Raw genomic sequence first — 12,462 nt, forward strand, 5'->3', positions numbered from 1 at the left:
GTCATTCTCCAGTTAAAAGGAGAGCAGCAACTGAAGAAAGACTTTGGAGAACCGCAGACTGGGCAGGCTTCCTAGGTAAGGTAGACACCGTATAAGGCAGCTTCCTCAGTTTCTGTTTAAATTCAGAACATTGAGGACTAGACCCTTGGTTCATCTTTAGCACCGACTCTGTACACACCAGCTTACGTTTCCAATTTAAACCGGCCGCCCCCATTTATTCTCCACTTGCTCGCCTACACAAATTCCTCGTCGCCCGTGGCAAGCAGGCAAGTTGTTTTGAAAACACGACACGCAGAAGAGGTCGCCTTACCCTCCAGGAATGCTGAGCTCTCCTGGATGTAGGCAGCCAGCTGTTCGAAGATGCCATTGATCTTCTTCTTGGCGGTGACGAAGTGCTTGAGTGGGGAGGCGTTGACTTCCGCCATGTGTCTCTTGTCCTTCTTGCCGGAGACAATGGACTTGGAGCAAGGGAAGAGCAGGGACATTGCGCTATAGGGGGGCAAGTGTGGGGCAGGGAAGAGGGAAAGAGAGGAGCAAACAGTCAGATAAACCCTGTGGTTCTTCATGCAGAGCAGAGTTAAACTATGGAACTCATTGCCACAGGAGGTGTTTACAGACACCAACCTAGAAGGCTGTAAAAGAGGACTGGACCATTATTAATAATAATAACGCATTATTATTATATGGTCGGATAATGCTGGACCATCCTGATCCAGCAAGACTCGTCTTAACGTTCTCGTTTTTTTGTATATCATTTTAAATTAAATTTTCTGTTTTACAATTTAAAGTACTCATTTTTACATCCTTCCCTTCCTTCCCTATCCATGACTTCCCTTCTTCTCTTTCCATGGTTTATTTTACACATCATAAACCCCTGCATATTTTACAAAAACTATACCATTCCGTATTCTATTATTGCATCCATCAAAACTTATTTACACTGTTTAATTTATCTTAACACTGCCAGCGTTTTCCTCTGTACACAATTATTTCCCATATACAGTGGTACCTCAGGTTACAGACGCTTCAGTTTACAGACTCCACTCACCCAGAAATAATGCTTCATGTTAAGAACTTTGCTTCAGGATGAGAACAGAAATTATGCAGCGCCAGCACAGTGGCAGCGGGAGGCCCCATTAGCTAAAGTGGTGCTTCAGGTTAAGAACAGTTTCAGGTTAAAAACAGACCTCCAGAACGAATTAAGTTCTTAACCTGAGGTACCACTGTATTCAATAAACATTTTCCGATCTTCTCCAAACGTTATGCTCCTCTTGTTCTCTTATTCTATATGTTAAGTCTGCAAGCTGCGCATATTGTGTCAACTTCAAGTTGCCATTCTTCGGTTGTAGTCAAAGTTCTTATTACATTCTTATGCTCAAATGCAACGTAAACCAGCTGCATCGAGAAGGGGATCCTCCAGGGATGCTAAAGGTTTTTATTTTCAACCACTCTCCCCTCCCACCTGCTCAAAGTCCTGCCACTTTCAGAACAGGAAACAATAGGTAAAGGTAAAGGGACCCCTGACCATTAGGTCCCGTCGTGACTGACTCTGGGGTTGCGGCTCTCATCTCGCTTTATTGGCCAAGGGAGCCGGCGTACAGCTTCCGGGTTCAAGTGGCCAGCATGACTAAGCTGCTTCTGGCCAACCAGAGCAGCGCACGGAAAGGCCATTTACCTTCCTGCCGGAGTGGTACCTATTTATCTACTTGCACTTTGACGTGCTTACGAACTGCTAGGTGGGCAGGAGCAGGGACCGAGCAACGGGAGCTCACCCCGTCGCGGGGATTCGAACCGCCGACCTTCTGATCGGCAAGTCCTAGGCTCTGTGGTTTAACCCACAGCGCCAACAATAGAGACAGCTTAAAGTGGGGAGTCAGAGCTCAGATTTGCTGCTCGGGGGGAAAATGCAAGAGCAACAGGCTCAGGCTGGCAGAGGGAGAGTAGCTCCTGTTAATCGCTCCATCTTTAGCACAAGCTAGCTGAGCCAAGGTTGGAGGACGGAACTCAGCACCTTTCTTACGTAACTGTAAGCTTAGGAAGAAAAGCAAGTGAGGGTCACAGTGTTCAAGGAGCTGGAAAAAGCAGGATGCGTGCAAAAACCCCATTAAGAATGTGCATATCTATCAAACTGGTGCTGACGATTAATGGCTTTTGAATATTCCAGTCTCCAAAATGTTGGTCCCCAACGTATTTCTTAACACCTGGCTATAATAAGCCCATTTAATTTTGAAACTCTTCACCAGGAAAGGCAACAGCCGCTAGCTTAGATGGTGTTGAAAAATGATCGCAGAAAATGGTTTTGTGAACCGCTCCTGGGATTCTGCGGTGAAGGGCAATATACAAATTCAATAAATAAAATTCACAGAGAGCTATTCGAGCGAAATAAACTTACCCCATACAGTGCAAGTATGCCTCCAAATATCAGGTGCTGTATAACAAAAACCACCAAGATACTTCATCCCTCCCCTTCGCTCTTTCCTTTCATGCTGTGCCTCTCAGAATGCAAATGGAGGCCAGGAACTGTCCTGTTTTAATTGACTGTACATCTTATTCTTGCTCTTATACAGGCTGCTCTGGGAGCCTTTTTCAGATGAGGAGTAGGGCAAGACAAATCCTTTTTTTCTTGTTCTTCCAATGGGCTTTTGGCACACCTGGCTGTTGCACCAAGTTCTTCTGTGGGTTGGTGTTTTACTCTGTGCGCGCGCTTTTAAGTGGTTTAAAGTTTTCTGCAGCGCTGTTTTTAATAGGTTTACTTATATACTGCGTGATTTTAGCGATTTATCTTTTTAAATTGATGTTGTGAGCCACCTTGGGTCCCGCACAGGGATAAAGGCTTGATATAAATAGGTGGGGTATAAATAAATTTAATAATAAACAAAACAAACAAATAAAAAACAGTGAACAAAGCCATCCATGAATTTGTCCAATCCTCTGTTAAACCCATCCAGGTCCATGGCCGCTGCTGCACCTTGTGGCAGTGAGTTCCATGGTTTAACTAAGTGCTGCATGAAGCACTTCCTTTTCTCTGTCCTGAATCTCCCAAAATTTACCGTATTTTTCACCCTATAGGACGCACCTAGTTGTTGTTTTTTTTTGGGGTGGGGGAATAAAGGAAAAAACAGGCTGCGGATATCTGCTATCCGCAGCCTAGGGGGCCCTGCGGGAACTCCTGCGGGCTCCCCAGGCTTGCTGATAGCTTCCTGAAGCCTGGAGGACGAGAGGGGTCAGTGTGCACCAACCCCTCTCGCTCTCCAAGCTTCAGCGAAAGCTTGTATTCGCCCCATAGGACGCACACAGATTTCCCCTTCATTTTTTGAGGGGGAAAAGTGCATCCTATAGGGTGAAAAAAACAGTAACTTCATTGAATGTCCATGAGTTCTAGCATTATTACGGGGGGTGGGGGGGGGACCTCTCCATATCTGCTTTCTCCATGCCTTACATAATCAAAATAAATCTGTGAATCGTTGCAGTTGTTGCTGTTACCAATATAATTTTTTGTGTGTCTTTATTTTAGAACTTACTATGATTCATTGTGGGAATTGTTTGATTTGGCTGCGCACGTTCTGAATGTGTTTTATCCATTGTTTACGACTATTTTTGTTGCAGTATGCAAATTTGTCCGTGTTGCAAGGCGCCTTGTGTTAACGACAGAAAGGTTTAATGTATTTTTAATCTTTGTTGGAAGCCGCCCAGAGGGGCGGGGTACAAATAATAAATTATTATTATTATGGCATACAAATAAAATTATGGGTGCATGTATGTTTGAGGAACGTCTCCCGCCCCGCCCCAAATCGCTGCCCAACTTACGTCTAAGGCACAGGCTGGGTTCTCAAAGGGCGATCATGTCCTGCGTCTTGTTTCCTAAGCGGTTCAGAGAAAAGGTGAAGAAGCTGTCTCCCCGGCTCCAAATCCAATTTGCTCCCCTGTCACTGCAAGGAGAGAAAGTTGGACAGGATTAGAGAACGCACATGGCCAAGACGCACAGCTGCTGTTTGCATTTTTCCTGCCAATGGTGCAAGTGCCCCCAAGCCGCCGCTGCATATCCCTAGGGTTCCATCTGCACCACACATTTAAGGCAGCGCCAAATCACTTTAAAGAGCCCTGGCTTACCCCAAAGCATCCTGGGAACTGTAGTTTTTTAAGGGGTGCTAAGGGGTACCAGGAGACTCCAATTTCCCGCACAGAGTGGCTTAACAATCAATGCCTCTCACCAAGGAATTCTGGGAATTGAAGCTCTGTAAGGAGCCGGAATTAAGATTGCCAGAAGAAATATCAACAACCTCAGATATGCCGATGACACAACATTGCAGAAAGTGAGGAGGAATTAAAGAACCTTTTAATGAGGGTGAAAGAGGAGAGCGCAAAATATGGTCTGAAGCTCAACATCAAAAAAACGAAGATCATGGCCACTGGTCCCATCACCTCCTGGCAAATAGAAGGGGAAGAAATGGAGGCAGTGAGAGATTTTACTTTCTTGGGCTCCATGATCACTGCAGATGGTGACAGCAGCCACAAAATTAAAAGACACCTGCTTCTTGGGAGAAAAGCAATGACAAACCTAGACAGCATCTTAAAAAGCAGAGACATCACCTTGCCAACAAAGGTCCGTATAGTTAAAGCTATGGTTTCCCAAGTAGTGATGTATGGAAGTGAAAGCTGGACCATAAAGAAGGCTGATCGCCGAAGAATTGATGCTTTTGAATTCTGGTGCTGGAGGAGACTCTTGAGAGTCCCATGGGCTGCAAGAAGATCAAACCTATCCATTCTTAAGGAAATCAGCCCTGAGTGCTCATTGGAAGGACAGTTCCTGAAGCTGAGGCTCCAATACTTTGGCCACCTCATGAGAAGAGAAGACTCCCTGGAAAAGACCCTGATGTTGGGAAAGATGGAGGGCACAAGGAGAAGGGGACGACAGAGGACGACATGGTGGGACAGTGTTCTCGAAGCTACCAGCATGACTTTGACCAAACTGCGGGAGGCAGTGGAAGACAGGAGTGCCTGGCGTGCTCTGGCCCATGGGGTGACGAACAGGCGGACACGACTAAATGACTAAACAACAACAACAAAGGAGAACACTATTCTCCGCACCCTTAGCAACAGTTCTCAGTATTGGGGGGGGGGAGGGTTTGGTGGGGATGCCATAACTGTTTAAGGTGCTGTAAATAGCGTAGGTGTTGCCTGAATCCAACTAAAAAACACACCATCCTTTCCACCATTTTTCTCCCCGACACCGTATTTTATTAAGTATTTTCTAATGCATTTAGAAACGATGGCGACGACACGGAATATCTTAATGCTATTCAGAAACAACAACTCTTTCCCTTACAGCAAAAAGAGAAAATTGCATGCAAATAAATCTACCAATCACCAGATTAGATTGTTTAGGCACTCAGGTCTCCAGGCGACTTACATTTAAAAACTTAACCACGACACCAGCAAAAATTCACATGAAACGTCGTCATATGAACACCTCCGATTTATACAGACATATAAAACAACCCACTAACAGCTACAGGAAGGTTTGGCAGCAAAGCAGAGCAAAATCAGCTCAGTCCATCTCAAGCGTGGATGGGAAAGTTAAGGCTTAAGGCGCCAAAAAGATATCAGCAAAGACTCCAGGGTGACTTAAATGGCGCCAGCAACCCACAGACCAGGGAGCAAACATGCCTATGCTAAGCACTGGGAAAATCCAATCTGCTCAAAGAGCTGCAATCATATTGTTGGCCAGGTTTGGCTATGGGGAACAGACGGCTCCCTTGCTACAGAAACCCCAACTAGCTACTGGTCTGTTTCCAAGCACAACTCATAGCACTGGTAATGACCTATAAATAGTGAGGTTAAATTCTCGAGAATAATCTTTTGGAGAATATTCACAAGAATATTCTCGATTAATGAGAATATTAGAGAATCTTCATTTAAAATAGGAGAATATTCATTTTAATGCATTGAAAATGGTATCATTTTAATGCATTGAAAATGGTATCATTTTAATGCATTGAAAATGGTATCATTTTAATGCATTGAAAATGAGATAATTAGTTAATGTACATGTTTATTCATGGGCAAACGTCAACTGTTTAAATCACGGCCACCTCACATGCTGTTACATATAATTGTATAGACCTAGGCCCAGGCACTTTAAGTGTATAAAGCATTAAAGCTACTTTCTGTTAAAAAAATCACACTGTATGGCCAAGGGTATAGAATTGCTAAGAATAAGGTCACACCAAAGTAGAAAAAAGGCTATTACATATAGTTGGAATACATACGAATTCAAATGTTTATCAAATTAAATGAATAGCATTTTTAAAACTTTAAAAAAAAGGTTTTGTGTAGCTCACATTTCAGAACTGCCAATGGTGAATGGCACAATGCCCAGTAATGTAACTGGATCAAAAAAATGATTATTTTCATTCTCAAGAATATTCTCCGGAGAATATTGTCACCTCACCTCACCTCACTACCTATAAAGCCCTATAGGGCTGAGGTCCAAGCTATGTGAAAGATCCAATGTCCTCACGTGAACCGGCCCGGATTTTGAGATCTTCAGGAAGGCCCTTCTCTCGATCCTGCCACCCCCCACAGGCACGCTGGATGGGGCTGCATAACAGGGCCTTCTTGGTGGCTGCTCCCAGACTTTGGACCTCCCCCCTAGATAAATCAGACTGGCTCCCTCCTTGCTGTCCTTTGCAGGCAGGTCAATGCCATTCCTTTGGGGACTAATTGGTTTGGGTTTTTGTAAGGAAGGGCTGTTGCAGTTTGCACCACTTGCATTTTAACAGATTTGTCTTTCCATCATTTCAATTCTAGCACAGTTTAGCTACTTCTGAGCCAATATCTGTTTTTAGCTTTGCAATGTTTCCAACAGTTTTTAATTTTTGCGAGCTGCGTCGAGTCCCAGTTCTGGGGGGAAGACATGATATAAATAAATATAAACTGAAAGAGAGCCTGAGGCGGCAGTCCTAGCCCTACCCGACCTGGGAGTAAGCCCCATTAAGTTAGGTAGGACTTACTTCTGAGGAGATGTGGCTGAGGAGTGCTCTGTTCAAAAATCCCCCATGAACCGCATGTTGCAGCTGAGTAACTTGGAGCTGCTTCCCTCCCACACACATAAGGACCCACCATACTATCACCAAAACACATGAAAAAGTGCTTTATACTGATTCTGGCGCCCTTGGTATATTGGCTAGCAGGGTTCAGGCAGGCAGCCTCTCCCTGGGACCTTTCCCCTGCAAATCAAGTGTTCTATCCCTAAGCCATATGATCTTCCCCCTGCCCCAAAATAAAGTAGAATTCAAGTCCTCGTGGCTTATTTAGACAGTAAGCTGTCTTATACAGAGTCAGACAAGGGGCTCAGAAATGTCAGCAGTTGACCAGGGTTTTGGGGGATCAGGAGCCTCTCCCTGGAAAAACTGAGGGTTGATCCCAGGACCTTTTAAATGCATTTGAATGTATTTTTAATCTTTGTTGGAAGACGCCCAGAGTGGCTGGGGAGGCCCAGCCAGATGGGCGGGGTACAAATAATAATAATAATAATAATAATAATAATAATTATATTATTATTATTATTATTATTATTATTATTATTATATCAAAGATGGTCCTTTCCCACCCAAAATAAAGGAAGACCATCGTTTTCCTGGCTTCAAATTAAAGGCTGGTTTAAATAGGAAGGTGCCATATCCAGGATCAGACCCTGCAGAGTGTTTTGAGGGTTTCAGGCAAAGGCCTTTGCCCCAGTCAGTGCCGGATTTACGTATAAGCTAAACAAGCTATAGCTTAGGGCCTCACTCTCTTGGGGGCCCCAAAAAACTTAAAGCGAAAAAAACCAACTGGATGTACATTTCCAAAATATAAGATAAAAAACAAATGAAATAAAACTTACATACAGCAACAGTGTTTTGTGTTGTGCAGGCTCCTATGGTGTAAGTAATGGAATATACAGCATATATTCAACACTAAAAACAGTGACAATTTGTCAGCTGGACATATAAAAGGCCCCATTACCTCCAGTAGCTTAGGTAAAGGTAAAGGGACCCCTGACCATTAGGTCCAGTCACGGATGACTCTGGGGTTGCAATGCTCATCTTGCTTTATTGGCTGAGGGAGCCGGCATACAGCTTCCGGGTCATGTGGCCAGCAGGACTAAGCCGCTTCTGGCGAACCAGAGCAGCGCACGGAAACGCCATTTACCTTCCCGCTGGAGTGGTACCTATTTATCTACTTGCACTCTGACGTGCTTTCGAACTGCTAGGTGGGCAGGAGCAGGGACCGAGCAATGGGAGCTCACCCTGTCACGGGGATTCCAACCGCCGACCTTCTGATCAGCAAGTCCTAGGCTCTGTGGTTTAACCCACAGCGCCACCCGCGTCCCCATATAGCATATATTCAACACAAAAAAACAGCGACAATTTGTTGTTGACAAAGGACAGCTGGGCTTATAAAGGGCCCATTGCCTTCAGTTGCTTAGGGCTTCATTAAACTTAAATCCAGCCCTGGCCCCAATCCTACCTGCAGATTCTGGGTATCAAACCTTCTGCATTCAAAGCAGATGTCCCGCCCCTGAACGGCAAGCCCATGGACGGAGCCAGGATTTAGGGGGGCAGGCCTTTTGTTAGGGGGCGCAGAACCTTAGTTTGCTATGCATTTTTATTGACTTGGGGGGCAGCTGCCCCTCCCTGCCCAAACCACCCCCCCACATCCAGCCACCCCCTACCTGCTTACCTTCACGCTCATACCTTGCAGAAGGAACAGTCTTTCGTTTTGCAGGGGGTTCCCGCACCTGGATCCTACCCTCACCCCGACCCCTCGCACCTGCCAGTCCGCCCCAAGGCCACCCATGCCAGCCACGCCCTTCAGACTGTGGCTGCAGCCAGCAAGCGCCCGCCCACCTGGCACATGCCCGACCCACGTGCGTGGAGCCTCACCTGGCCGCACACCTTGCACGCGTGACCCGAGCCGACACGTGTCGCGCACGCGAGGGAACGCCGCCACCCTCACCCTCCTCCAAACCCCAAGCAAGTGGGGTTTTAGAGAAGCGGCACTTGGTTCGAGGGCTGCCACGTCTGAACCCGCTGACACGCGTCCACTCGCCTCACCCGCTCCCCAGGCGCTGCTGCCCTCTCACCTTCACCTTCTTCTCCCCCGGACTGCGCTGCTGCGAGAAGGAACCAAGCCCCGGGTATCGTCAGAGGGGAGCGCCGGGAGGTGACGTCACGCCAACCGGGACGGCCACCACCTCCACTGCCTCATGGGAGATGTAGTTTCCTGTTAGGCCTTCCCTTGCGTCCTTCCAGCTCCAATGCAAGGTTGCAGGGAAAGGTAAGTCCCGGTGCTGGAAGCTGAACGGGATGGATATATATATATATATCCATCCCGTTCAGCGTAGATTTTCTTTCGTAGATTTTCACGGGTACAGGAATGCAGGTTTTGGTGTCTTCGGGTGTCTTCCCGTGTAAGAGTAAGACTCTTACACGGGAAGACACCCGAAGACACCAAAACCTGCATATATATATATATATATATATATATATGGGCTGTAATTATTATTATTATTATTATTATTATTATTATTATTATTATTATTATTATTATTTGTATATGGTATTATTGTTAATAATAGTATGTATGTGTTTAAGTGATGTTGTAGTGATATCATGGGCGGGGGGGCAGCTGCCCCCTCCAAATCAAGTAAATAAATAAAAATACTTAACTAAAAGTGGAAATAATCAGAATATTTGAAATGGAAATCTCTCTCTTGCTCAGCCGTGCGCCATATGTACCCTACAGAGCTCATTCAGTATCTTATGGGGAGTAAAGACAATGGAGTCTGCTTACTGAGTATGCACAGAAAAACTGCATTGGGGAAAAAAGGAGGAATTTGAGAAGGGAATGCTGAAATGGTTTTCAGCAATCCAGGAAAACTTGTTTTAGTTTAGATTTTTTAAAAGTAAGATAAAAAAGGTGTGTTCTTTGTAATTTTGCAAAATGTACTCATTAACCACATGAAAGGTACTCCCTGGGGTTAATTTTTTAACTTCCTAGTTTTCAAATGACTGAAGATTCTGACAGACTTCTCTGAACTATTGGGGTCTAAAGAAAGTAATTGAAAACAACGGCTGTTGAGACATTTCATTCCGAATCTGCTAGACAGAGCCAGACAGGCGATGAAGACAGGTGGGTGTCTTAGCCCCATAACATAAATCCTGGCTATGCCCATGAGGGATACACTTTTAATTTCTAATTTTAACGTTATGTTGCATTGCTATTTCTTTTTGAATCATATGGTTATTGTACCGTTGTATGTAGACTAGGCCACCCTATATCAGCAAATTTTTAATATCTAATGTTTTACCATTTTTTATGTGCTGTAAGCTGCCCAGAGTAGCTGGGGAAACCCAGCCAGATGGGTGGAGTATAAATATAAATAGAAGAAGAAGAAGAAGAAGAAGAAGAAGAAGAACTTTGCGCAGAGAAAAAGAAGAAGAAGAAGAACTTTGCGCAGAGAAAAAGAAGAAGAAGAAGAACTTTGCGCAGAGAAAAAGAAGAAGAAGAACTTTGCGCAGAGAAAAATTCCATAGTGCACTCGCAGCTGCACAACCAGACTCCTCACCTGACCCAGCTGCAACAAAACATGTCTCTCCCATATCTGTCTTGACGGCCACAGCAGGTGCTGAAACTCTCCAATGCTGTGACTTCACTCCCCAAGATGCTCTCTTCCACCATCTTCTGGGACAAATGGATGCCAACGGCTTTGATCACAGATAATGAGCTGCCAGGTCAAGTTCAAGGTGGCGGGTTGGGTATTGAAAGCCCTACACAGCCTGGGACCAGGATCCCTGAAAGATCACGTTGTCCTGTATATGCCAATGGGTCACTGTGCTCTGCAAGCAAGGGCCAAGGGGGTGGTTTTTATTTATTTATCTGGTGCTGAAGTGACTGCAAAGCAATCCAATCCAATCCATTGCAGCCTAACAAGACGGCCTCTCTGGAATTTACCGTATGTTTCGCTCCATAAGACACACTTTTTCCCTCCTAAAAAGTAAGGGGAAATGTGTGTGCGTCTTATGGAGCGAATGCAGGGGGGAGTCAGGCAGGAAAGCCCCCCCCCAAGAGCCGCACACAAGCTCTGCGCAGCTCTTGTGGGCTTTTCCCCAGGAGCGAGAAGGGACTGTCGCGGCCAGTCAGTCCCTTCTCCCTCCTCATAGAAAAGCCCACAGGAGCCGCGCGCTCCTTAAAGGGTGCGCGGCTCCTGTGGGCTTTTGCGGGAGGTGGGGGAATTGCCATAGCTGCACGCAACCTCTCCTGGTATGGCAGAAGTCAAGACAGCCAGTGGGATGGATCCTGCTAGCTGTCTTGGCTTCTTTGCTCTTTGGGGCTGGGGGGGGTATAATATGTTTTCCTTTATTTTCCCCTCTAAAAACTAGGTGCGCCTTATGGAACGAAAAATACGGCATCTTTTTCTCATACATACATACACACACACACAAATTTGCAAATTTGTCTGTGCTTTGCTACCCAGAGCTTAAATGCATGACATTGTTGATGAATCTATTCCGGTGAAGAGTTAAGAGGAGCAGGACCCACGGACTCCCCGCACAGTGCAGTGTCTGAAATGCGAATTGGGACCCCTCCCTCCATGAGCGCCCCCACCGGTAAAGAAAACCAACAGTCGTTGCGATGTTTTTTGTAAACTTTTTACTGTAAAAATCTCTGGTCGAAATCTGTACAACTTTTTGTGCAGGAAAACTAGGCATCCTACTAAGGAAGGGGCCAACGTTCCCAAATAAATACGTACAGCTCTTGGAAAGTGCCTCTCTTGGGGCCTGCCTGTTTCGGGTGTGACGTCAGACCGAGGGGAGAAATTCCTAGAATGCTAGGAATTTGCCTAGCAAATTGGTGCCTCCACTGATCCAATGTTAAGTCAAGCCTGACTTGACTTTCTCCTGCCCACTTTGCAGAACAGGAGGAAGTGAAGTCAGCTAATGTTTTCATTCTGCCATCGCCTTACCACTTCAGTGTAGGTCAGGGTGGAGGTAGGAGGGCGAGTTAATAATAATAATATAATAATAATTTTATTACGGCCGTAGGCCCATACAGATAAAAACAAGACCTAAATAACAGCTTGTGCACGTGGGAAAAAACAGCCGCTAAAACACTACTATAACAATAAAATACTATAAGATGGAATGGCATACTACGCCTTGAGTAGCTTGTGGTGCTCCTTGGCAACGCTTTTGGGTAAGGACAGCGACCAGAAACCTAGCCACTTTCAGGGTCGTATGGGTATCCTTATCCTGCAAGATTTGGGCAAGGTGGAATTTTGGTGGGGTACCCTCTAGTTTCTGTATGATTGATCCCAACAAATTTGCCCGTGGCACATTGAATAAGGGGCAAGTGAACATAATGTGCTGAAGCGTCTCCGGCGTCTCCTTATCACATTCGCACATGGCGGAGGCTTGG

General features: G+C 45.6%; 1 protein-coding gene and 2 long non-coding RNA genes across 8 annotated transcripts in view; 2 read left to right on the forward strand and 1 right to left on the reverse strand.

The window, feature by feature from the left end:
* The window catches only part of MFN2 (mitofusin 2), a 38,217-nt gene extending 29,045 nt beyond the window's left edge, over positions 1–9,172 (reverse strand). The window contains exons 1-3 of one of the 5 annotated variants that reach the window (XM_082230008.1): positions 9,099–9,172; positions 3,808–3,929; positions 311–489 (exon numbers count right to left, since the gene is read on the reverse strand). In XM_082230008.1, the coding sequence (XP_082086134.1) occupies positions 311–485 (175 nt within the window). In that variant the 5' untranslated portion in view covers positions 486–489; positions 3,808–3,929; positions 9,099–9,172. Of the gene's footprint in view, positions 1–310; positions 490–3,807; positions 3,930–8,724; positions 8,829–8,927 lie in introns of those variants that run through there. The other 4 variants (XM_082230010.1, XM_082230009.1, XM_082230011.1 and 1 more) reach the window with 4 other exon arrangements.
* Positions 1–12,462, forward strand: part of LOC309536582 — a 221,452-nt gene that overhangs the window by 75,685 nt on the left and 133,305 nt on the right. The window lies entirely within an intron of this gene.
* Positions 9,215–12,462, forward strand: part of LOC309536536 — a 34,407-nt gene continuing 31,159 nt past the window's right edge. For both annotated transcript variants that reach the window (XR_014221590.1, XR_014221591.1), the window contains exons 1-2: positions 9,215–9,321; positions 10,045–10,176. This is a non-coding gene — a long non-coding RNA (uncharacterized lncRNA). The remainder of the gene's footprint in view (positions 9,322–10,044; positions 10,177–12,462) is intronic.

This window comes from Podarcis vaucheri (assembly GCF_965113315.1).
Source record: "Podarcis vaucheri genome assembly, chromosome: 7".
In the NCBI taxonomy this organism is placed as follows: domain Eukaryota; kingdom Metazoa; phylum Chordata; class Lepidosauria; order Squamata; family Lacertidae; genus Podarcis; species Podarcis vaucheri.